A 25,704-nucleotide genomic window follows, 5' to 3' on the forward strand; every position below is an offset into this window, starting at 1 on the left:
CTCTTCGTTGCGGTGCGTGGGCTTCTCATCGCGGTGGCTTCTGTTGAGGAGCACGGGCTCTAGGCGCACAGGCTCTAGGTGCGCGGGCTTCAGTAGTTGTGGCTCGCGGGCTCTAGAGCACAGGCTCAATAGTTGCGGCGCACGGGCTTAGTTGCTCCGCGGCATGTGGGATCCCCCCCGAGCCAGGGCTCAATCCTGTGTCCCCTGCATTGGCAGGCGGATTCTCATTCAATGCGCCACCAGGAAGTCCCTTTTCTCTGTTTTGAGTAGGAGTCTTTGACTCTTTTCTTCCCGGAGCTGTGTCTGTGGGCTTTCCAGTAGCGACCTCTGGGCAAGGTTTCATAGCTGCGTTAATAGCTCTTCAGCTTTTGTATCTTTTAGAACACAGCTTGTCGCTTGTCACTTTTGGTGGGGAGCCTCTGAGGTTGTGGCTACACCTCATCAAAATGTAAGGGGACATAGCCTGCTCTTTGATTAATCCTCACAAGGACATCATTACTTCACCAGTCCTCTGAGCTCTTGTTTCGGTTCTGCATTGCTGATTTCTGATTAGAGACTGGATTTTAGGCCCTGCAGATGCACAGCAGGGCACTGCTGCTTCACAATTTCCTGTGGCGCCTCTGGAGGTATGGCTTCCATTGGCAGCTATTTCTACAATAATCTTACCAAACTGATCTTCACAGATTTTTTAAATTGAGATATAACTCACACACCATAAAGTTCACTCTTGCAGCGTGTATAATTCAGTGGTATTTAGTATATTCACGAAGTTGGGCAACCATCACCACTAATTCCAGAACACACTTGTCATCCCAAAGAAACTCCGTATCCATTGAAAATCACTCCCCATTCTCCCGGCAACCACTAACTTACTTTCTGTCTCTATGGATTTGCTTATTCCAGACATTTCATGTCAGTGGAATCATACAAGATGTGGTCTTTTGTGTCTGGTTTCCTTCATTAACATAATGTTTTCAAGGTTCATCCATGACGTAGCATGACTCAGTACTTCATTCGTTTCTTATGGCTCAATAATATTCTAGCCTATGGATATACAAGATCTTCACAGATTTTGATGTGAGATTAGCCTATAAATTCATAAACTGAGCTGCAGACATGGACAGTGACACTCTTGGACAGCTCTACAAAACCTCAATCCCAAGCCACATCACACGGACTTCCCGCCACCCAGCGTGCCAGCACTGAGGCGTTCACGTGGCTTGGGCAGCTGACCCTTGGTGGTCTGAGGAGGAGCACACTGGGAAAGGCAGCAGTCTGCCCTGGTTGACTTTGTGACAGAGATCCTAGCACCCTTGGCGCCCAGCCCCCGTCCTCTACATTTATAAAGAGTTCTTACAGTGAACCCCTGCACAGGTGGGTTCGAGAGCCGTGGCCTTATAATCAGGCATCCTGCCCAATTCTCTCCAGGTTTCTCTTCTCAATATGGAAAGCTCTGTATCTTCCCCCTCTCCTTCCCTTCCCTTCCTCCTATTCCAGTCGCATTCAACAAACATGTATGCGTTACCTTTATTAACTCTGTGCTAGACACAAGAGTTCGACATTGGGATTATGCCCTCCATGGGGCTCCCAGCTGGCTGGGGAGACAGTCGGGCCTACGACACGGTGACCGGGCTGAGCGCTCGGTTCTAGGGGGTGGACGGGGGAGAGCACAAGAGGAAGTGCTCAGGCTCACCCTGAGAGGTCAGGGAAGGCTTTGCAGAGGCGGCGACATTTGAGCTGAGTCTAGAGGAAGAGCAAGTTCTGTGAGACGACAGGCCAGTTGGTGAAGAGGGTGTTCCAAGGACAGCAGACATTAAGTACAAAGTATTGAGGCCGGAAAGAGCATAATGTGCTCAGGGAAATACAAGGAATTTGGGCTCAGCTGTGGAAGGGTGGAGGGGGGATAGGGGAGTGTGGAGGCCAGGGTGCCAGAACACCGAGTCTTCTAAGCCACTTAGGACTTTGCCTCAGGACTGAGGGGAGCCATGGAAGGATTTTAATCAGGGCAATGACGTGAGTTTTTTAATAGGCTCAAACTCAAATCCCCACAGACAGAAGAAATTCTGCTTTAGTTTTCTATGACTCAGCAGAAATTTCCCACTAGGGCTGGGCCTCCTTGAGGCTGGGATTTGTTGACTTCTCAGGCTTGTGTTGTGGTACACTGGATCTCGATGCCAACCCACTTTCCTTCTTGTTGGCTTCCTGTACTGAAGAGGCTGGAAAGTTAGAAACTACAATCCCCAGACTCTCTTCAAGTTCCAGGTGGGATTTAGGCTCCACCTCTCAGTTGTACGTGAGAGATTTGGAAGGTGGTCGTGAGACAGAGACCACCCTCGGCTGCTCCTGTTCTTCCTGTTGTCAGGGGTAGTTGGGAGGAGGGGGCATCTTTTCTTTTTTTCTTTAGTCAGCATAGACCTGGGAGACATGGAGTAGCTCTGGGGCCAATAGTTGTAGTGACAGCTTCCCAACTCTCATTCTTCTGAGTGTGACCAACACGGGGCTTTCCAGACTGATCAGCCCCCCAGTGGTGTCCCTAGAGTCATTCCTGTAGGCCTGGCCTAGAATTCTTCCGACCATTTTTATAGCATGTCACTGCCTGTATCTAAGCACTTTCTATTCAAAAGAGGGTGTCCTCTCGGTGCCTGGGGAATGGCTCTGCAGCTTCTACCTGGGCAGGGCCTCAGCCAATGCCAGGTGAAGCTAAGGCTTCTCTGTGAGGTCTGGGAAAGCATACGGGGTTCTCAGCTTCCACGAAGGGAGGCGGTTCTGCCTCCCACCAGGTTTGCTAAGTGGGGAGAGGGTGTTCCCCAAACACAGAAAGAGGTTCAGATGCTGGGTTGTCAGAAAGAATCACAAAGGTCTCCAATTATGAATAAAAGCCCCTTTATTCTATATTTTCCCCAAGGTCAGCGACGTGCCACGGAGGCGGCTTTTTATCTGAGAGGGAGATGCTCAAAATGATGAAAGTGGCAAAAGCTCAGGGTTCAACAGGAACTACACTGAGTTTCTCCAACCTCTGGCACCTGGCAGCCCCTTCCTCTCCTTCTTCATGTGCCAGGGAGGGTGGGAAGGAGGCTCAGCTCTGTCTCTGCAGGAAACGCAGGCCCACCTTCTTATTGGGAACGAGCACGATTCGAGCCACACTTGTCACCTCCCCCGTCTCAGGGGCCAGGGCCACCTCGTACTGCTGGATCAGCTGGGAAGTAAAAGGCGCACGGGCGATTAGAGTCTGTGGCCTCCATGCACCGCCCTCCTCCACACGCTCCCACCCCGTGCCTCCCGCCTCCTTCGGCACCCGTGGCCCGCGCGGCCCTCCTGTCTCTCCCCGTTCACCCTTGTCAGCAGCAGCTGCATCTCCAGCTCTGCAATCCTGCGGCCCAGGCAGGCCCGGACCCCGTAACCAAAGGGCACAGAGCCGAATGGGTGTTGGGCCCTGAGGGCATCAGGCTGGCTCTTCCTCAGCCAACGTTGGGGCTGGAAGCTGTCCGGCTCAGGGAAGATGCAAGGGTCCCGGGACACCACGTAGTGGCAGAACACAAACTGGGTCTGCAGACAAAGAATGGGTGGCACATCAGCAGAGGGCTGCAGGGTCCCCCTGGGAACCCTGGCTCTCCAGCCCTACTCACGTTCTTGGGGAAGAGGAAGCCACCAACTTCAATTTCCTTGTCCACTATGACCCGGGAGTTCACGGGGACCACAGGATAGAGACTGCAGGTAAAAGAACGTGCAGATCTGCCTCTGGATCCAAGGAGGGGCAGAGTGCCCACCCCCTCAGCCACACCCCTCTGGTCCCCCGGGACCTTCTTCCCATCTCATCCCTAGCCCAGGCCGCAGCCTACCAGCCCCCACTCCCAGTCCTGTCTCTGAGTCCTCGTCCACACACAGACCCTTGCTCCCGGGGACAGCATCCTACCGCAGCGTCTCCTTAAGCACAGCTTTGAGCAGGGGCATGTGGGCAAAGTCCTTGTACTGGGGCACCTGCCCGGCGGGCACCATGCCCACCACTTCTTCATGCAGGGCCGCCTGGATCTCTGGGTTCTTTGAAAGATGGTACAGGGCCCACGTCAGCGTGTTGGACGTCTGGGAGGTAGAGTAAGAGATGAAGTGAGGAAAGATCTCTAAGAAAGAGGCCAGTTAAGGTGGTGGGAGGGTGTGTGAGTGCATGCGTGCAAAATGTGGGAGAAAAATTAATTTGCCACGAGTGTGGCAGGATTAGACTCAGGGATTCATGGGGCTCTCCCTCCACGCTCCACGTGACTTCACAGTGGGCTAAGGACCAATGTGATGGAGAACTGCACTGTAACAGCAGAGAAGACTGTGACAGAGAAATCCAATGTGACGAAAGGACAGGAAAGAGGTCCCACTAAGAAGGTGCTGTGGGCAAGCTCTTCAACTCTGTGCTTAGCTGACAGCACGAGGGAGTGGGTTAGATGTGACATGAAACTTCCCAGCTGTCTGACAGAGGCTCCAGGGCGTGAGGGAATCCCTCTTACACAAGGACCACTCCCTGCCCGCCTCCACCAGGCTGAATGACCACCCTGTTTTCCTTCCAGCTCTACATCCACGTTACGGAGAGAGAAGCAGGTATCTGATGAAGGTCAGGCTCAGGTGGGGTAGAGTAGGGAATTGGCTCAGGATGGGAGCTGGGAGGCCCTGGTCTCCTCGCCTGCCCCTCTCACGCACCGTGTCTACTCCAGCCATGAGCAGCTCGGGCAGGCTGCCCTCAGCGTCACGAGGACTGAGCTGTCCACTGGTCAGTAGGAAGTGCAGGTAACCAGATATCTGGGCCTTCTCTGGGCCCCCTGTCTGAAGTTGGGCCTCTATCTCCTCTAATTTCTGATCAATCAGCTTCTTCCCTGTGGGGACAATGGAGAACAGGGGAGGATGAGGTCAAAAGTCATGCTCTCCCAACGACCAAGAGAGAAGATCCCGGGAGAGGGTCCTGAGGGGGCTGTTACCGCACAGGCCCTGGGACCCACGCCCCAACTTCTTTCCCTGGACTCCTCACCAAAAGAGAAGATGGTGTTCCAGCCATCCAGATACCGCCTCCAGAAGGGCAGCAGGGAACGAGTCCACTTGGGGAGGAAGGTGGCGTACAGCGAGTTCTGGAACATGAGCCCGACAGATCTGACGAAGGTCTTGGTGTCCTGGGGGATGGAGCGCTCCAGGCAGCCAATACGTTTCTCAAACAGGACGTAGCAAACAGCTGGCGGTGCACAGGGGCCGTCACAGGAGGCAGGGCCACGGCACACGGAGTCCAGGGGGCTTCGAGGAGGAGAGCACAACCTACCCGACTCACGCCCACCCAGCCCCTCTCCCCACAAGGGTACCTTCCAAGGCAAAGAAGTAGAAATTGTGAGCGATGTCGGGCACATGGTCCCCTGAGGCGCTCTCTGCCCGCTGCTGGTTCAGTCGAGTCATGAAGTCCTCAATCACCTCATTCAGAGCATCTGTGTAGAGCGCAGCCTCAGCTGGCTTCAGCAACCGCTGGTTCAGAGCCTGGCGGAGCCGGTACCACTGCTGTCCTTGCCTGTAGAGAATGCAGGAGAGACACCAATGTAAGTATCTGGTGGGGATTGGATTAGATGGTATCTTCCCACCCTGAGACCCCTATGGACTCGAGGAAAATCTCAGACTCCTAGACCTAGAATTAAAGAATCACAAACTTTCAAATAACAGAATCTTTGAATCACAAAACTTCAGAATCTCACTAACAGCATAAAGGAAGTAGTTAAGGTGGGCATCTGGAATCAGTCTGTCTAGGGTCAAATCACAGGTCAGATGATGACTGGCTGAGTGACCTTAGGCAGGTGACTTAAATCCTCTGTGCCTCGGTTTCCCCTTCTGTAAAATGGGAATAATAAGAGTGCCTATCTTAGCAGGATAATTAACGTGCTTAGATCAGTGCCTGGCAAATGGTGAATGCTTAATGAATGTTTACTGTGATTATCTTAGGATGATACAACTCCAGAATCTTCTGTATGTGAAATGAGCTATGGAGCTACGGTGGTTCCAGTCCCTCTGTGTGGAGGATGAGGAATAAAGGAGGAGCAAATGAGGGTTCTTGGGGTGCTCAGATTCTGGACCTTAGCTCCGTAGGCCAAGGGGACAGAGAGAGCTACCAAGCTGATCTCCAGGCTCTCTTGCCATAGCCATCCAGTAGGTGGTTGGGTCTCACCCCGGTTAGGCAGGGATGTTCATGTGGGTGGAAACATGCTTCCCAAACAGGAGCTTAATATTCAGGGGCTGCTGCCACCCTCAGCTGTCCCCCAAACCTGTTACCTTTCTAAGCAAGCTGGGTATGGGTCAATTTTTTAAAAGCCAGTTGCAGAGTAATAAGTATAATATGGTACAATTTTAAGAGGAAGAGAGGAAATCCTACATATCCACATGCCTATCTGCATGTTTCAGCACAAAGGAGGGAAGAAGAATACACACCAAATTACTGATGAGAATTACTTAGGAGGATGGGATGGAATTTTTCCAATAAGTATTACTTTTGAATTTTAAAAACCAATAAGGTATTTTAAAAAGGAAAACGTTTAAAAAGTCTGAAGGCAAAATTCAGGTTTTTTATTTTGAAGTATAAGTCAACTGCACTTCAATAAATTTTTAAAATATATTTTTATTTAAATGAACCTCAAAAAACAAGCTAAATAAATAAATAAATGAACCTCAAACCCCAGGAGTTTTCTTTATTATGTTGGGGAAAACCTGCAAAAAGATAAACTAGGGACTTCCCTGGTGGCGCACTGGTTAGGAATCCACCTGTCAATGCAGGGGACACGGGTTAGATCTCTGGTCTGGGAAGATCCCACATGCCGTGGAGCAGCTAAGCCCGAGTGCCACAACTACTGAGCCCGCGAGCCTAGAGCCCGTGCTCCACAACAAGAGAAGCCACCACAATGAGAAGCCTGCGCACCGCAACAAAGAGTAGCCCCCGCTCGCTGCAACTAGAGAAAGCCCGCGCGCAGCAACAAAGACCCAACGCAGCCAAAAATAAATAAAATAAATTTATGAAAAAAAAAAGATAAACTAAAAGTGTTGTTGGAAAGAAAATAAAAACCAGAATAGACCTATTTATTGGAACTTCAGGTTTTAGGTGCTTCTCCAAGAGTAAAACTCTCCCAACAGTAGGATTTGCAGGACTTAAATCTGAAACTTTCTGTGGTTGTTAAAATATTTCTTGGGGAAACGACGGTCACTCAAAAAATGAGATTTAAAAAGTATATATGTTAAAACAAAAAAGGTTATCACAGGTTAGCAAAACAGCTTTTAAAGACATATATGGTATAACATATTTAGGAAACTGGCTTTAGAGTAAACAGTTATAAATAGATCACAAAGGGGTATATATCATGTTTAGCTCCAGTTCTAAATCTGAACAATCAAGTCCAATGATGGCCTGACCTGTGAAAACCTGTGAGACCCAAATGTTTTTTATTATTATTATTGAGGTATAATTGACATATAACATTATATTGGTTTCAGGTGTACAATATAATGATTTGATATCTGTATACATTGCGAGATGATCACCACAATAAGACTAGTTACCATCCGTCACCATAAAAAATTAACTTCCAGGATTTACTCCCTTGGCAAGATTTGGGTCTCAAATACTGTAGAGCATACCTGAGACACAAATCTTGCCCTCAGGGTCAGACATCAGGTTAAAGAGCTCTTGAAGAACATTCTCTATTCTCTTCCCAGAACCTTGAAAAAAGGGCCCAGAAATTAAGCTCTGAAACCACCCACCTGTGAAGGAACCAGGAATAAAGAAAGAAAGACATGCAATGACAGAATGAATGTATAAGCATCAAAGACAGATAAAATGAACCTTCCAACCAGTCCGTTTCCTTTCCAAACATGTCATGGCAGTAGGTCCTTGCATTCCAGAATCAGAGAGATCTATTCCACTACTCACTAGTTGTGTCACTTCTGGCAAGTGGTGCAAAAACCCTTCTAGGCCTCGTTTCTTCATCTATAAAATGGGGATAATAATACTATCTACTTCATGAGTTTGTTGTGAAGATAAGATGAAATAATAAATGTAAAGAGACTAGCCTGATGCCTGGCATGTTATAAACACATACTTAGTTATCATCAGTGTTGCTGCTACTACTTCCACCACCAGGATCAACTTTAATCCCTTAAAAAATGACTTTAAAAAACATGGATATCAAGCAACTAGGGAAAATCAAAAGCCATTCATTGTTTTTGGAGCTCTTTTAACACACTATAGTAAAAAGAAGCCTGTAATATATCCAATTACAAGCCGTGGCACTGAGAATCACCAATGATTCTCAATTATTTACCTTAATTGATATATGCATATATAATACACTCATCCCATCTTTCAGTTTGTCACTGCCAGAATAATCTTAACTTTTCTAGGTATAACTTTAAGGCTAAAACCTACATCTATCTCTGTGAGTGGAGAGCATCCATGAAAGTTATAACCAACAACAAGCATATAATACATAACTTGGAAAATATTTTTAATTAAATTGAACCCTCCCAACTAGTATGGTGATGATGTTTTTTTCAACTACAAGTAAATATGTCCCATTATGATTTGAGTTGGTATGTTTTCAACCATAATATAGAATAACGGAGCTTGAAAGTTCTTAGAGATATCTTGGAGATACTCTAATCCAAGCTTCCCATTTTACACATGAGAAACATAAGCCCAAGGAAGGGGAAATTATTCATTTGTTCATAGTCATACGATACATTAGTGGAAAAGCCAATGAATGGTCCATGGGCTTCAGCCCAACCCAACCACCACTTTCTAGACGAGTTTCAGGCTCAGAGGACACAGGGAGATCCTACCCTGCCCATTATCCACTGGCTGCCCAGTGCCACTGTCCTTGGGCCTGGCCCCCTGGGGGCCTGTTCCAGTCCCTCAGACCCCAGCTCACATGGTGAAGGGCCCATAGGTCAGGCCCTGCTGGTCCCGGTGCTCCTTCCATAGTTCCATGTCGTTCCGTACTGGGTACTTGCCCTCTTGGCGCATCACTTGCTCCAGGAGTGGGGCACTGGCCAGGTTCACATGGATCTGAGGCCCTAAGCGGTTTATCCATATTGGACCATACTTGGCCTTGTTCAGCACCTGTGGAGTTCAACCAAATCTGAATAACCATGGCCTAGCTAGGCAGGCACTTCCTGGAGAGGAAGCAGGATAAGGGAGCGTCTTATGGCCACACCAGAGCAAGTGAGCTGGGCAAAAGCACATTGTGTAGGAGGTAGGTGCTGGGATGGCCTGTAGTCTCGAAAGGAGAACACTGGAAAAAAAAAAAAAGGTTACACAGAAGTTAGAATATTGAGAGCAATGAGTATCTGGTGGAACTGGCAGAACTGAGGTCTTGGAGGAACGAAATTTTGGAAAAATGGGATACCTGGCAAACTGGGGTATGTTGAGGTATAGATATTTGGGGTCCAGGGTTTTAGGGAAACTGAGCCCTTTAATGAGGTATAGTAGAATGTCTACGACTCCTTCATAGAAGCATTTAAATCTCCTGCAGCTTACTGTCAAGGAGACGAAGATAAATATCTCGTGTAACCAACAAGAAAAAAGAAACACAATTAGAAACTCCAGGAAAAACAGAAGCTGAATGAGAAAGTCAAGATGTAAATATGAAGTAAACTATGTGGTATGAATTTTTTTAATAAAAAATTTTATTAGCTATGTTAAGGAATGCAATTCTCAAATATTTTATCTTAGAATTTCTACAGCACTTGACAGTTGAGACCCATAGCATCTATGAAATTGACATTGCAATGATGTTTTTATAGTTGTTGAAAATAAGGGAGAAAATAATGTATTTTGGGTTTCGGTGGGGGTAAAACTTAAAAAGAATCCAGAAATACTAAGATTAAATTTACTGGCTAAGTTATACCTACAAACTGAAAGAAAATGAAGCATAGTGGTCTCCCAAGTACTTCATCTTTTTTTTTTTTTTTTGCGGTACGCGGGCCTCTCACTGTTGTGGCCTCTCCCGTTGCGGAGCACAGGCTCCGGACGCGCAGGCTCAGCGGCCATGGCTCACGGGCCCAGCCGCTCCACGGCAAGTGGGATCCTCTCGGACCGGGGCACGAACCCGTGTCCCCTGCATCAGCAGGCGGACTCTCAACCACTGCGCCACCAGGGAAGCCCAAGTACTTAATCTTTTTACTGAATAAGTGTTAAGAGGATTCGATCTGTTTCAGTATCGAAATTAGGCCAAAAGGCTTCTATAAAAGAAACATTAAAATTATGGAGAAGAGATCTATTATTCAAATTATAGAACTCATAGTCCATAAAAACAACAATTTTACTGGGTCTTACTGTCAGCATTAAATACAGGGTTCTCCCAGGACCAGTGCAACCTGATTGCCCTTCATATATTACCCAATTGCCCAGAATCCACCCTGAACTAATGGCTGATTCTCCCTGTTCCCAGGAAGACAGCCTTGACAAACCCCCAACGTCCATTTAGCCTTGTTTCCCACTTCTGCCTCCCAGTAATACCTGCCAGTGTGGTACAATTTTGAATGGTTAATTGTCTGAAAACGACTGTGATACCTGGAGGAAAATAAGCGTATTCAGACATTGCCAGTGGGAGTCTAACATGACACAACCCTACATGGAGGACAATTTGTTAACATTTATTAATAATTACAAAACATTTATAAGCAAAGTGTGGGTCATCTTCATAATGGAATACTATATCACCTTAAAAGAGGATGAAGCAGCTCCTCGTGTGCTAAAATGGAAAGATAGATTGTAATATGGAAAGATAGCTAGATAGCCAAGATAGGCTGTTGAATGGAAAAACGTGGGGAGCTAAATAAGAATACATAGCATTTGCATTTGCTTTCGTAGAGAAACACTGGACTGATACACCAGAAATGAATTAAAGTGGTTACCTATGGGAGAGTGGGGAGGACAGCAGTGAGAATGAGACTGTGTGACGTTTTATTGGTATATTGTTTTGAGTTTTGAACTATGAGAATGTATTCAAACTTTTTAATCTAAAGGGGGAAAAAAGTGTTTTCTGAAGCAATAAGTCACCTGCCATTGATCAAGTAATTCCAGAAAGCAGGAAAGACTTGCTGAACCTCTGAATTCATGTACTTAGATTTATAAGTGGCCCCTCGCTGCACTCATTTTGTTTATTTTTCTTAAGGGTTCCATTAGAAAATAATACTTATATGTCTATTTTTCTCTACTAAATTCCTTAGGCGAATTAACCTAAAAGTAAGCTTAAGTTGTGTTTCTAGTTTGGTTTAAGATATTAATATAATAATAATAATATTTCTGTGGAGCTTAGCGTAAACTAGACACTGTTTCAAGCGCTTTGCTTATCCTAGCTCATTCAGCCCTCACTACAGCTGCATGAGGCAGGTGTAACATTACCACAGTTTTGCAGATGAGGAAACTGAGGCCCAAAGAGGTTGCCCGAGGTCACTTTGCCAGTAAGTGGCAGAGTCAGAGTTCAAACTCAGACCACCTGGCTGGAGGCCATGCTCACAACTGCTTACTCCACTGATCCCCGAGAAAGCTGACTATGCCTTACTAACTGAAAACAAACTTAGGCTCTTTAAAAATATGTACTGCTTAAGGGACTTCCCTGGCGGTCCAGTGGGTAAGACTCTGCGCTCCCAATGCAGGGGGCCCGGGTTTGATCCCTAAGTCAGGGAACTAGATCCCGCATGCATGCTGCAACTAAGAGTTCTCATGCCACAACTAAGAAGTCCGCATGCCGCAACTAAGACCCGATGCAGCCAAAATAAATAAATAATAAACAAATAAATATTTTTTAAAAATGTGCTGCTTAAACCCAGCACAACTCTGCTGTAACCCAGGGTTTCTCATGGCACTGCTGACATCTGGGGCTAGATGATTCTTTGCTGTGGCAGACTGTCCTGTGTATTGTAGAATGTTTAGCAGCACCCCTAGACTGTACCCCAGCAGCAACCCCAAGCTGTGACACCAACACCAAGCTGTGACAACCAAAAACGTCTCTAGACATTGCCAAAATGTCCTGGGGGGTGGGGGCAAAACCACCCCAGCTTGAGAACTTCTGTAATAACCCCAACCTCTTAAAATGTCTCTTAATTCTTTAATCTTAGAAGACTCCTTTTAAGAAATAATATCTCACTTTGAAGAAATATTTATCTGAAGTTTGGTTTCTTTTCCTTCTGTTAAGCTCATGTAAAATTACATGCAATGTTTTTATAATGATGCAAACAATGGTTATCTCTGAGTCATGGTTACTTTCTTCTTTACACTGATTTGTTTTTCAAGTTTTCTACCTTGATCTTGGAATCGGGGAAAAAAACCACGTTTTAAAGGACTAGATCAATAACCTTTCCTTGGGCACCAGCTTCTTGCCTGGAACCCAAAGCCTCTGGCACCACTTCCTGGCTGTCAGCTTGGAAGTTTCTGGGACATTTCCCCCCATGCCTAGGCCATGCTTTCTTCCCTCTTCCTTCATACTCCTCAGTTTACTTGGTGGAACTTAACAAGGATCTATTTATGTAAGAACTTATTTTAGAAAGACACCAGAGCACTTGCTGAGAAATGTGTTCTATGTCTGTGAGCCTACCACTAGGCTGTAACCTGAACCAGTTAGAGAGCCCCAAGGTTTTCAGATAGGTGCTAAGTGCCCCTTTGCAGAACAGAGTTCCCTAGGGATCATCTTCCAAGATGAATGGGAGGGCTAGCCTCTGCCAGGTGAGATTCCAAAGATGGACAGTGTTAAATTCATCCAACATTCATTTATTGAGCTCATATTCTATTCCTCCTATGCTGATCTCGGGGCTGGGGATACTGCTGTGACCTACACTTAGACAGTTTATTTACATCCTAGGGCATAAGCCACACAGCTGAGAACTTGATTACATATGCTTATAAACTATTCCCTAATTATTTTGTACATATCTTGTCTCTTCAACTAGATTGCAAATCTTTAAGGGCAGGAACCTTGTCGTACTTCTTTATACTTCCCATACTGCTTAACACACTGCTAAACACGTTAGAGACACTCAATAAATACTTGGCAATTGCCAGTGAATCAAGTGGAAGAAAAACAAGTTGCAGATAATACAAAGATGATGAGACAGAGACAGAAAAGAAGCAGGGAAGAGGATACATAGGAAACTGGTAACAGTGGCTCCACTGGGGTAGGCATTAATTTTAAAAGGCTGAAGGAAAATCTCAAAAGGAAATTAAGAGAATAGTTCTAATATACAATTGCAATAGCATCTTTTATGGCCTGAATGTTGCATCTCCCCCAAATTCATGTGTTGAAGCCCTAACCTTCAGTGTGGCTGTATTTAGAGAGGAAGCATCTAAGAAAGTGATTAAGATTAAATAAGAGTGGGGCCCTGGGGAGATTGGTTCAAGATGGCAGAGTAGAAGGATGAGTGTTCACTCCCTCTTGCGAGAGCACCAGTATCACAACTAACTGCTGAACAATCATCGACAGGAAGACACTGGAACTCACCAAAAAAGATACCCTACATCCAAAGACAAAGGAGCAGCTGCAGTGAGACGGTAGGAGGGGTGCAATCACAATAAAATCAAATCCCATAACTGCTGGGTGGGTGACTCACAAACTGGAGAACACTTATACCACAGAAGTCCACCCACTGGAGTGAAGGTTCTGAGCCCCACATCAGGCTTCTCAACCTGGGGGTCCGGCAATGGGAGGAGGAATTCCTAGAGAATCAGACTTTGAAGCTAGCGAGATTTGATTGCAGGACTTCAACAGGACTGGGGGAAACAGAGACTCCACTCTTGGAGGGCACACACAAAGTAGTGTGTGCATCGACACCCACGGGAAGGAGCAGTGACCCCATAGGAAACTGAACCATACCTACCTGCTAGGGTTGGAGGGTCTCCTGAAGAGGCGGGGGGTAGGGGTCGGTGGCTGTGGCTCACCCTGAGGACAAGGACACTGGCAGTAGAAGTTCTGGGAAGGACTCCTTGGAGTGGGCCCTCCCGGAGTCCACCATTCGCCCCACCAAAGAGCATGTAGGCTCCAGTGCTGGGTCGCCTCAGGCCAAACAACCAACAGGGAAGAAACACAGTCCCACCCATCAGCACACAAGCAGATTAAAGTTTTACTGAGCTCTGCCCACCAGAGCAACACCCAGCTCTACCCACCACCAGCCCCTCCCATCAGGAAACTTGCACAAGCCTCTTAGATAGCCTCATCCACCAGAGGGCAGACAGCAGAAGCAAGAAGAACTACAATCCTGCAGCCTGTGGAACAAAAAGCACATTCACAGAGAGACAGAGAAGATGAAAAGGCAGAGGGCTATGTACCAGATGAAGGAACAAAACAAAACCCCAGAAAAACAGCTAAATGAAGTGGAGACAGGCAACCTTCCAGAAAAAGAATTCAGAATAATAATAGTGAAGATGATACAGGACCTCAGAAAAAGAATGGAGGCAAAGATCAAGAAGATGCAAGAAATGTTTAACAAAGACCTACAAGAATTAAAGAACAAACAAACAGAGATGAACAATACAATAACTGAAATGAAAAATACACTAGAAGGAATCAATAGCAGAATAACTAAGGCAGAAGAACGGATAAGTGACCTGGAAGACAGAATGGTGGAATTCACTGCTGCAGAACAGAATAAAGAAAAAAGAATGAAAAGAAATAAAGACAGCCTAAGAGACCCCTGGGACAACATTAAATGCAACAACATTTGCATTATAGGGGTCACAGGAGGAGAAGAGAGAGAGAAAGGACCCAAGAAAATATTTGAAGAGATTACAGTCGAAAACTTCCCTAACATGGGAAAGGAAATAGCCACCCAAGACCAGGAAGTGCAGACAGTCCCTGGCAGGATAAACCCGAAGAGAAACATGCCGAGACACACAGTAATCAAATTGACAAAAATTAAAGACAAAGAAAAATTACTGAAAGCAACAAGGGAAAAACTACAAATAACATACAAGGGAGCTCCCATAAGGTTAACAGCTGATTTCTCAGCAGAAACTCTACAAGCCAGAAGGGACTGGCATGATATATTTCAAGTGATGAAAGGGAAGAACCTAAAACCAAGATTACTGTACCCGGCAAGGATCTCATTCAGATTCAACGGAGAAATCAAAAGCTTTACAGACAAGCAAAAGCTAAGAGAATTCAGCACCACCAAACCAGCTCTACAACAAATGCTAAAGGAACTTCTCTAAGTGGGAAACACAAGAGAAGAAAAGGACCTACAAAAACAAACCCAAAACAATTAAGAAAATGGTAATAGGAACATACATATCGATAATTACCTTAAACTTGAATGGATTAAATGCTCCAACCAAAAGACACAGGCTCACTGAATGGTTACAGAAACAATACCCATATATATGCTGTCTACAAGACACCCACTTCAGACCTAGGGACACATACAGACTGAAAGTGAGGGGATGGAAAAAGATATTCCATGCAAATGGAAATCAAAAGAAAATTGGAGTAGGAACACTCATATCAGATAAAATAGACTTTAAAATAAAAAATGTTACAAGAGACAAGGAAGGACACTACATAATGATCAAGGGATCAATCCAAGAAGATATAAAAATTATAAATATATATGCACCCAACATAGGAGCACCTCAATACATAAGGCAACTGCTAACAGCTATACAAGAGGGAATCAACAGTAACACAATAATAGTGGGGGACTTTAACACCTCACATTCACCAATGGACAGATAATCCATACAGAAAATTAATAAGGAAACACAAGCTTTAAATGACACAATAGACCAGATAGACTTAATTGATATTTATAGGACATTACATCCAAAAACAGCAGATTACACTTTCTTCTCAGGTGCAAACAGAATATTCTGCAGGATAGATCACATCTTGGATCACAAATCAAGCCACAGCAAATTTAAGAAAATTGAAATCATATCAAGCATCTTTTCTGACCACAACACTATGACATTAGAAATCAATTACAGGGAAAAAAACCATAAACAACACAAACACATGGAGGCTAAACAATACGTTACTAAATAACCAAGAGATCACTGAAGAAATCAAAGAGGAAATCAAAAAATACCTAGAGACAAATGACAACCTATGATCCAAAACCTATGGTATGCAGCAAAATCAGTTCTAAGAAGGAAGTTTATAGCAATACAAGTCTACCTCAAAAACAAGAAAAATCTCAAATAAACAATCTAACCTTACATCTAAGGGAACTAGAGAAAGAAGAACAAACAAAACCCAAAGTTAGTAGAAGGAAAGAAATCATAAATATTAGAGCAGAAATAAATGAAAAAGAAATGAAGGAAACAATAGCAAAGATCAATAAAACTAAAAGATGGTTCTTTGAGAAGATAAACAAAATTGATAAAGCACTAGCCAGACTCATTAAGTAAAAAAGGGAGAAGACTCAAATCAACAGAATTAGAAATGAAAAAGGAGAAGTAACAACTGACAGTACAGAAACACAAAGAACCATGAGAGATTACTACAAGCAACTCTATGCAAATAAAATGGACAACCTGGAAGAAATGGACAAATTCTTAGAAAAGCATAACCTTCCAAGACTGAACCAGGAAGAAATAGAAAATATGAACAGATCAATCACAAGTAATGAAATTGAAACTATGATTAAAAATCTTGCAACAAACTAAAGTCCAGGACCAGATACCTTCACAGGTGAATTCTATCAAACATTTAGAGAAGAGCTAACACCCATCCTTCTCAAACTCTTCCAAAAAATTGCAGAGGAAGGAACACTCCCAAACACATTCTATAAGGCCACCATCACTCTGATACCAAAACCAGACAAAGATTCTACAAAAAAAGAAAATCACAGACCAATATCACTGATGAATATTGATGCAAAAATCCTCAACAAAATACTAGCAAACAAAATCCAACAACACATTAAAAGGATCATACATCATGACCAAGTGGGATTTATCCCAGGGATGCAAGGATTCCTCAATATATGCAAATCAATCAATGTGATACACCATTTTAACAAATTGAAGAAGAAAAACCATATGATCAGCTCAATAGATGCAGAAAAAGTTTTTGACAAATTCAACACCCATTTATGATAAAAACTCTCCAGAAAGTGGGCATAGGGGGAACCTACCTCAACATAATAAAGGCCATATATGACAAACCCACAGCAAACATCATTCTCAATGGTGAAAAACTGAAAGCATTTCCTCTAAGATCAGGAACAAGACAAGGATGTCCACTCTCACCACTATTATTCAACATAGTTTTGGAACTCCTAGCCATGGCAATCATAGAAGAAAAAGAAATAAAAGGAATACAAATTGGAAAAGAAGAAGTAAAACTGTCACTCTTTTCAGATGACATGATACTAGACATAGAGAATCCTAAATATGCCACCAGAAAACTACTGGAGCTAATCAATGAATTTGGTAAAGTTGCAGGATACAAAATTAATGCACAGAAATCTCTTTCATTCCTATACACTAATGATGAAAAATCTGAAGGAGAAATTAAGTAAACACTCCCATTTACCACTGCAACAAAAAGAATAAAATACCTAGGAATAAACCTACCTAGGGAGACCAAAGACCTGCATGCAGAAAACTATAAGACACTGTTGAAAGAAATTAAAGATGATACCAACAGATGGAGAGATATAACCTGTTCTTGTATTGGAAGAATCAATATTGTGAAAATGACTATACTACCCAAAGCAATCTACAGATTCAATACAATCCCTATCAAATTACCAATAGCATTTTTTACAGAACTAGAACAAAAATCTTAAAATTTATATGGAGACACAAAAGACCCCAAATAGCCAAAGCAGTCTTGAGGGAAAAAAACGGAGCTGGAGGAATCAGACTCCCTGACTTCAGACTATACTACAAAGCTACAGTAATCAAGACAATATGGTACTGGCACAAAAACAGAAATATAGATCAATGGAACAGGATAGAAAGTCCAGAGATAAACCCACGTACCTATGGGCAACTAATCTATAACAAAGGAGGCAAGGATATACAATGGAGAAAAGACAGTCTCTTCAATAAGTGGTGCTGGGAAAACTGGACAGCCACATGTAAAAGAATGAAATTAGAACACTCCCTAACACCATACACAAAAATAAACTCAAAATGGATTAGAGAGCTTCCCTGGTGGTGCAGTGGTTAAGAATCCACCTGCCAATGCAGGGGACACGGGTTCGAGCCCTGGTCCAGGAAGATCCCACATGCCGTGGAGCAACTAAGCCCATGCGCCACAATTACTGAGCCTGAGCTCTAGAGCCCGCAAGCCACAACTACTGAGCCCATGTGCCACAACTACTGAAGCCCGCGTGCCTAGAGCTCGTGCTCCGCAACAAGAGAAGCCACGACAATGAGAAGCCCGTGCACCACAACGAAGAGTAGCCCCCGCTCACCACAACTAAAGAAAGCTCGTGCACAGCAACGAAGACCGAACACAGCCAAAAATAAATAAATAAATAAATTTATTAGAAAGAAAAAAAATGGATTAGAGACCTAAATTTCAGACTGAATACTATAAAACTCTTAGAGGAAAACATAGGAAGAACACTCTTTGACGTAAATCACAGCAAGATCTTTTTTGATCCACCTCCTAGAGTAATGGAAATAAAAACAAAAATAATCAAATGGGACCTAATGAAACTTTAAAGCTTTTGCAAAGCAAAGGAAACTACAAACAAGACGAAAAGACAACCCTCAGAATGGGAGAAAATATTTGCAAATGAATCAACGGACAAAGGATTAATCTCCAAAATATATAAACAGCTCATGCAGCTCAATATTAAAAAAACAAAGAACCCAATCAAAAATGGGAAGAAGACCTCAATAGATATTTCTCCAAAGAAGATATACAGATGGCCAAGAAGCACATGAAAAGCTGCTCAACATCACTAATTGTTAGAGAAATGCAAATCAAAACTACAATGAGGTATCACCTCACACCAGTTAGAATGGCATCATCAGAAACTCTAGAAACAACAAATGCTAGAGAGGGTGTGGAGAAAAGGGAAGCATCTTGCACTGTTGATGGGAATGTAAATTGATACAGCCACTATGGAGAACAGTATGGAGGTTCCTTAAAAAACTAAAAATAGAATTACCATATGACCCAGCAATCCCACTACTGGTCATATATCCAGAGAAAACCATAATTCAAAAAGACACATTGCAGCACTATTTACAATAGCCAGGCCATGGAAGCAACCTAAATGCCCATCGACAGACGAATGGATAAAGAAGATGTGGTACATATATACAATGGAATATTACTCAGCCATAAAAAGGAACGCATTTGGGTTATTTGTAGAGACATGGATTGATCTAGAAACTGTCATACAGAGTGAAGTAAGTCAGAAAGAGAAAAACAAATGTCGTATATTAACGCATATATGTGGAACCTAGAAAAGTGGTACAGATGAACCAGTTTGCAGGGCAGAAATAGTGAAACAGATGTAGAGAACAAATGTATGGACACCAATGGTGGAAAGTGGTGGTGGTGGGGGCGGTGGTGTGATGAATTGGGAGATTGGAATTGACATATATACACTAATATGTATAAAATGGATAATAAGAACCTGCTGTATAAAAAAATAAATAAAATAAAATTCAAAAAAAAAAAGAGTGGGGCCCTGATCCAATAGGATTAGTATCCTCATAAAGAGATATTAGAGAGTTCTCTGTGTGTGTGTGCATGTGTGTGCACACACAAGCATACACACACAAGGAAAGACCATTTAAGGTGGCTGTCTGCAAGCCAGGAAAATTGTTACCAAACCCAAGTTTGTGTGCCCAATGCACAGTGAGGCCAAACAATACCAAAACATTGGAGTTTGGAGCAGAGGAATGTTTATTGCAGGGCCACGCAAGGAGACGGGTGGCTCATGCCCTAAAAATCCCAAACTCCCTGAAAGCTTTCAGTGAAGCCCTTTTATAGGAAAGGTGAGGAAGGGGCATAGTTAGTTGTTGCAGACTTCTTGGTGTCAGATCCTCTGTTCTTGAGGTCAAGTCACAATGTTCCTGTAAACCTCCACTGAAATAAATATTATTCTCTGTTCTGACAAGAAAGTGCAAGGTCCCAAGGCTCAACTTTCACCCTCTGAGGTCCAGGCCCTGGCTAAGGGGAGGGGGCCCCTGCGCAGGCCAGTTACCCTACCTGGGAATGTTTGTCCAGAACCCAGTCTGGGTCCTCCCGCTAGTGCCCAGGCCCAAATAAAGAGGCAGATCTCAACTGGCAGCACCCTCAGAGCCAGGTCCCCAGACCCTGCCCAGCCATCATCACTGAGGGAGCCAGGTGCCCAGGACCCAACCGGCCCTCAGGCTTTTCATTTAAACTGGAGAGATTCATTTGTATAGGATCAATAAGAATACATGTTGCAACAAATACCAATTAGGTTAGTTCCCAGCTCACAACAGTTGCCCTTCTTTGAGAATAGCCCCAACCACAGAGGTGGACTGGAAATAATGATGTGCCATGTCATTGCAACTTAACCCTGACATCTGGCCACCTCCTAGGGGTAGACAACTGATCTAAGCTCTACCAATTTTTGAAACTTGAACGGAGAAACTGAAGCTGGTTGAAGTTGTTACCTTAATGGCAGTGTCCATATACTCCAGTTGCGAGGCCTCCACGGACTGCGACCCATGGAGACTGCCACTGCCATTAGGTCGCAGAGGTGGGGATGGCGGAGAGGTTCACTGCTGCTTCAAGGCCTGGGCCCAGCCAGTGGGTGGCTGTTGGCTCTGGGGCTCTGCAGGACATAGGCCTCAGCCTGTCTCCAGGCCCCTCAGCTCACCCACCAGCCCTGAGGCTGGAGGGCCTGGAGGGCCCTGGGGAGAAGGCCACAATCTGCCTCTCACTGCAATCACTGCTACGAGGACCACTGCAAGGCTTCCTGTTGGTGGAGCTTGACTTCTAACCCCCATGCTAAGGGTCTCACACTAATGAGCGTGTGCTCACTCTACCCCTATTACAAAAGGGCTCTCACCAGAAACCAACCATGCTGACACCCTTATCTTGAACTTCCAGCCTCCAGGACCGCAAGAAAGTAAATTTTTACTGTTTAAGACACCCAGTTTATGGCATTTTGTTATGGCAGCCAGAGTAGACTAATACATAGCATCCAAAAGAATAAAATACTGGGCTTCCCTGGTGGCGCAGTGGTTGAGAGTCCGCCTGCCGATGCAGGGGACACGGGTTCGTGCCCCGGTCCGGGAAGATCCCACATGCCGCGGAGCGGCTAGGCCTGTGTGCTACAACTACCGAGCCTGTGCTCTAGAGCCTGCGAGCCACAACTACTGAGCTCACATACCACAACTACTGAAGCCCATGTGCCTAGAGCCCGTGCTCTGCAACAAGAGAAGCCACTGCAATGAGAAGCCCATGCACCGCAACAAAGAGTAGCCCCCACTCGCGGCAACTAGAGAAAGCCTGCACACAGCAACCAAGACCCAACGCAGCTAAAAATAAATAAATAAAATACATAAATTTATTTAAAAAATAAAAAATTTAAAAATATACATAGGGGTAAATCTTCATGACCTTGGATTTGGCAATGGGATTCTTAGATTTGAACAGTAATGTGTGAGCAATAAAAGAAAAATTGGACTTCATAAAAATTTAAAACTTTTGCACATCAAAGGACATTATCAAGAATGTGAATAAAGACCTAAATAGACATTTCTCCAAAGAAGATATACAGATTGCCAACAAACACATGAAAGAATGCTCAACATCATTAATCATTAGAGAAATGCAAATCAAAACTACAATGAGATATCATCTCACACAGGTCAGAATGGCCATCATCAAAAAATCTAGAAACAATAAATGCTGGAGAAGGTGTGGAGAAAAGGGAACCCTCTTGCACTGTTGGTGGGAATGTAAACTGATACAGCCACTATGGAGAACAGTATGGAGGTTCCTCAAAAAACTACAAATAGAACTACCATACGACCCAGCAATCCCACTACTGGGCATATACCCTGAGAAAACCATAACTCAAAAAGAGTCATGTACCACAATGTTCATTGCAGCTCTATTTACAACAGCCAGGACATGGAAGCAACCTAAGTGTCCATCGACAGATGAATGGATAAAGAAGACGTGGTACATATACACAATGGAATATTACTCAGCCATAAAAAGAAACAAAATTGAGTTATTTGTAGTGAGGTGGATGGACCTAGAGTCTGTCAAACAGAGTGAAGTAAGTCAGAAAGAGAAAAACAAATACCATATGCTAACACATATATAAGGAATCTAAGAAAAAAAAAAAGGTCATGAAGTACCTAGGGGTAAGACGGGAATAAAGACACAGACCTACTAGAGCATGGACTTGAGGTTATGGGGAGGGGGAAGGGTAAGCTGTGACAAAGTGAGAGAGTGGCATGGACATATATACACTACCAAACATAAAATAGATAGCTAGTGGGAAGCAGTCACATAGCACAGGGAGATCAGCTAGGTGGTTTGTGACCACCTAGAGGGGTGGGATAGGGAGGGTGGGAGGGAGGGAGATGCAAGAGGGAAGAGATGTGGGAATATAGGTATATGTATAACTGATTCACTTTGTTATAAAGCAGAAACTAACACACCATTGTAAAGCAATTATACTCCAATAAAGATGTTAAAATAAAAAGAATGTGAATAGACAATCTACACAATGAGAGAAAATATTAGCAAATCATACATCTGATGAGGGTTTAATATCCAGAGTATAAAAAGAACTCTTTAAAAACTCAACAACAAGAAGACAATCCAATTTTCAAATGATCAAATGATTTGACATTTCTCCAAAGAAGATATATAAATAGCCAGTATGGGCATGAAAAGATGCTCAACATCATTGGTCACTAAGGAATGAAAATCAAAAGTACAATAAGATAGCATTTCACACCCACTAGGATGACTTAAATCCAAAAAACTGAAAATAACAACTTGTTGGCGAGAAACAACCTGTGTGAAGAAATTGAAACCCTTGGGCATTGCTGACGGGAAAGCAGAAATGTTGCAGCTGCTGTGGAAAACCATCTGTCAAGTTCCCAAAAAGTTAAACACAGAATTACCATATGATCCAGCAATTCCACTCCTAGGTATATACCCAAAAGAAATGAAAACATATGCCACACGGAGACTTGTACAGGAATGTTTAGAGCAGCATTACTCACAGTTGTCAAAAGGTGGAAAGAACCCAAATGGCATCAACTGATGAATGGATAAGCAAATTGTGGTATATGCATACAATGGAATAGTATTCAGCCATAAAAAGAGCAAAGTGTGATACACACTAAAACTTGGATGAGCCTTGAAAACATACAGTAAGTGAAAGAAGCCAGACACAAAAGGTCATATATTGTATGATTCCATTTATATGATATATTGAATAGGCAGATCCATAAAGATGGAAAGCAGATTAATGATTACCAAGGAGTGACAGGAGAGGGGAATGAGGAGTAACTAATGACAGGGTGTTTTTCTGGGGTAATGAAAAAGTTTTGAAACTAGAGAGAAGTAGTAGTTTTATAACATTAAGAATACACTAAATGCTGCTGAATTGTGCACTTTAAAATGCTTCACTGAGGGAATTCCCTGGTGGTCCAGTGGTTAGGTCTCCACGCTTCCACTGTAGGGGGCACAGGTTCGATCCCTGGTCAGGGAACTAAGATCCTGCATGCCACAAGGTGCTGCGAAATAAATAAATTAATTAAATTGAATGGTTCATTGTATTATAGTTTGTGAATTTCCCCTAAAAAAAGGCCTAGAAGAAGTTTGTGATATTTAAAGCCTCCAGAGCCTCAGCAAGAAGCCTGCTGTGAACAAAAGATGGGCCCCCTCAGAAAAGAGAGAACAGAAAGGGAGTGAGGGAGGTTCCCCTGAGCTGGTTCTTCTGTGGTTCCATGCTTCCTCTCTTGTAGATCAAGAAGAGGACCAGACCAACCTTTCCTTTGCCTTGCCAGCTCCTAACCCAGGATTAGAGATCAAGCTTTAAGGGGTGTTTACTCATTTGTTCATTTGCTCTGGGAAGAACACACTGGCAGAGTCTCTCTTTTTTTAGAAATGGGAATGCCCTCCATTGCACAAAACTGTTGCCCTTGTAACTTTTCTGGAGGACAGTTTGGCAGCCGATACATATCAAAGGCCTGAGCGAAATCATTTACCGCAACAATTCCATTTTAAGAGATTTATTTTAGGGAACTAATTCAGGATGCGCATGATATTTAGTGATAGATGTATTTATCAAATCTTTATACATACAAAAATCTGAATATATAACAATAAGCTTCAGTATATTCTAGTGTAGCCATACAGTGGAACACTATTCAGACATTAAAAATTGTTAATGAAGTGACTATTGATGTAGAAAGATGTTCATATTTATCTTTTAGTAAAAGGCAGGTTATAAAAGAGAGTATATGATATGCTTTCATTTAAAAAATATATATGTGGATGACACATGGGGGAAGTATGGAAGCCTATTCACCAAGGACAAGCAAGCGGGGATAATGCTTACTTACCCCCAAGAGCATGTGTGTATTTATGTATTCATTTCACAAATGTTTAGTAACAGCTATGTGTGCGAGGCACTGTAACATGTACAGAGTGTTGGGATTGTGGAAGATTTGGATTTTCTTCTTTTTGTGTCTTTCTGATTTCTCTCCAGTAAACATGTATTACTTCTGCAAATTATTTCAACTAGGTTGAAATGACGTTCTCTTAAATGTGTTATGTAATCACAAATAATTAGCACGCAACTCGTATTTATGTGATTTTTTTTTTTTAGAACAAGAGTCATTTTTATAGGAAAAAAAGTGCCTGTCTCGTTGTCATGGGTTTTTATCTCAAGTCAGTCATCCACATCTGGCAGTTTCAGTTTAGAGCTCAGGGACTGCCTGGCAGGAGATTTTGTCCCAGTTCCAGACCCAGCAAAACGGGCTCTGTCACTTTGTTGGGTAATAGCTGGGTGGTGGCATGCTCCCGACCTTGCATGTATCCACAGACACAAAAGCTTGAACCCAATATCAACTGAAAAAAAATGCACAACCTAAAAGCTGAGAATTATGCTTTATTCGGCAAACTTTCTGAGGACTTAAGCCCAGGAGGCAGCCTCTCAGCTACCTCTGAGGGACAGCTCCAAAGAGGTGAGGGAGGAGCCAGGATACGTAGCAGTCTGCAACAAAAACCAGGTAGTCGGAACATCAAAAGCTTACTGTTATTAAAGAGAACCGGACATCTCAAGTTAATGAATTTAGTGCTTTCCTATGTATGCAAGAATCTGGGCTCAGTGAAATAATTCCTCTGATATGCACCTTAGCTATCTAGGGCCAGTATCCTGTTCTTTTCCATCCTGAATTCCCTCACAGCGGGCCGTTGGGGGCAGCCCCATTGGCCGATGGCTTGATGACCACAACATCCTGTGTCAACTGATACGGCAGGAGACATTTTTCGTCCACACCAGCCTTCCCTGAGTCTTCAGGGCTGAATGCCCTTCGATCCTCTCGGCACAGGAATGGAGGTCTACACAGAGCTGCCACAGGGCTACCTCCCTCCCTATGTTTCCTATGTCCCCTGATAGGCATAAGTCCCTGTGTCCTGAGACAGTTTCCCCTCGCCTCTGGGTTCTGACCCATGTGGCCGTTCTGTCCGCCCTCCTTATAAAAGAGTTGCAGAATATAAAACCTCCTCACTGCAA

General features: G+C 43.8%; 1 protein-coding gene across 2 annotated transcripts in view; it reads right to left on the minus strand.

The window, feature by feature from the left end:
• Positions 1 to 2,866: 2,866 nt before the first annotated feature.
• CYP27A1 (cytochrome P450 family 27 subfamily A member 1) overlaps positions 2,867 to 25,704 on the minus strand; it is a 43,473-nt gene continuing 20,635 nt past the window's right edge. For both annotated transcript variants that reach the window (XM_022567709.2, XM_022567710.2), the window contains exons 2-9: positions 8,925 to 9,115; positions 5,331 to 5,530; positions 5,009 to 5,206; positions 4,684 to 4,856; positions 3,914 to 4,080; positions 3,627 to 3,708; positions 3,334 to 3,546; positions 2,867 to 3,196 (exon numbers count right to left, since the gene is read on the minus strand). In XM_022567709.2, the coding sequence (XP_022423417.1) occupies positions 3,077 to 3,196; positions 3,334 to 3,546; positions 3,627 to 3,708; positions 3,914 to 4,080; positions 4,684 to 4,856; positions 5,009 to 5,206; positions 5,331 to 5,530; positions 8,925 to 9,115 (1,344 nt within the window). In that variant the 3' untranslated portion in view covers positions 2,867 to 3,076. The remainder of the gene's footprint in view (positions 3,197 to 3,333; positions 3,547 to 3,626; positions 3,709 to 3,913; positions 4,081 to 4,683; positions 4,857 to 5,008; positions 5,207 to 5,330; positions 5,531 to 8,924; positions 9,116 to 25,704) is intronic.

Source organism: Delphinapterus leucas, chromosome 8 (assembly GCF_059928025.1).
Source record: "Delphinapterus leucas isolate spDelLeu-1000000601 "Yukka" chromosome 8, BTC_Dleu_Yukka2, whole genome shotgun sequence".
NCBI classification, from domain to species: domain Eukaryota; kingdom Metazoa; phylum Chordata; class Mammalia; order Artiodactyla; family Monodontidae; genus Delphinapterus; species Delphinapterus leucas.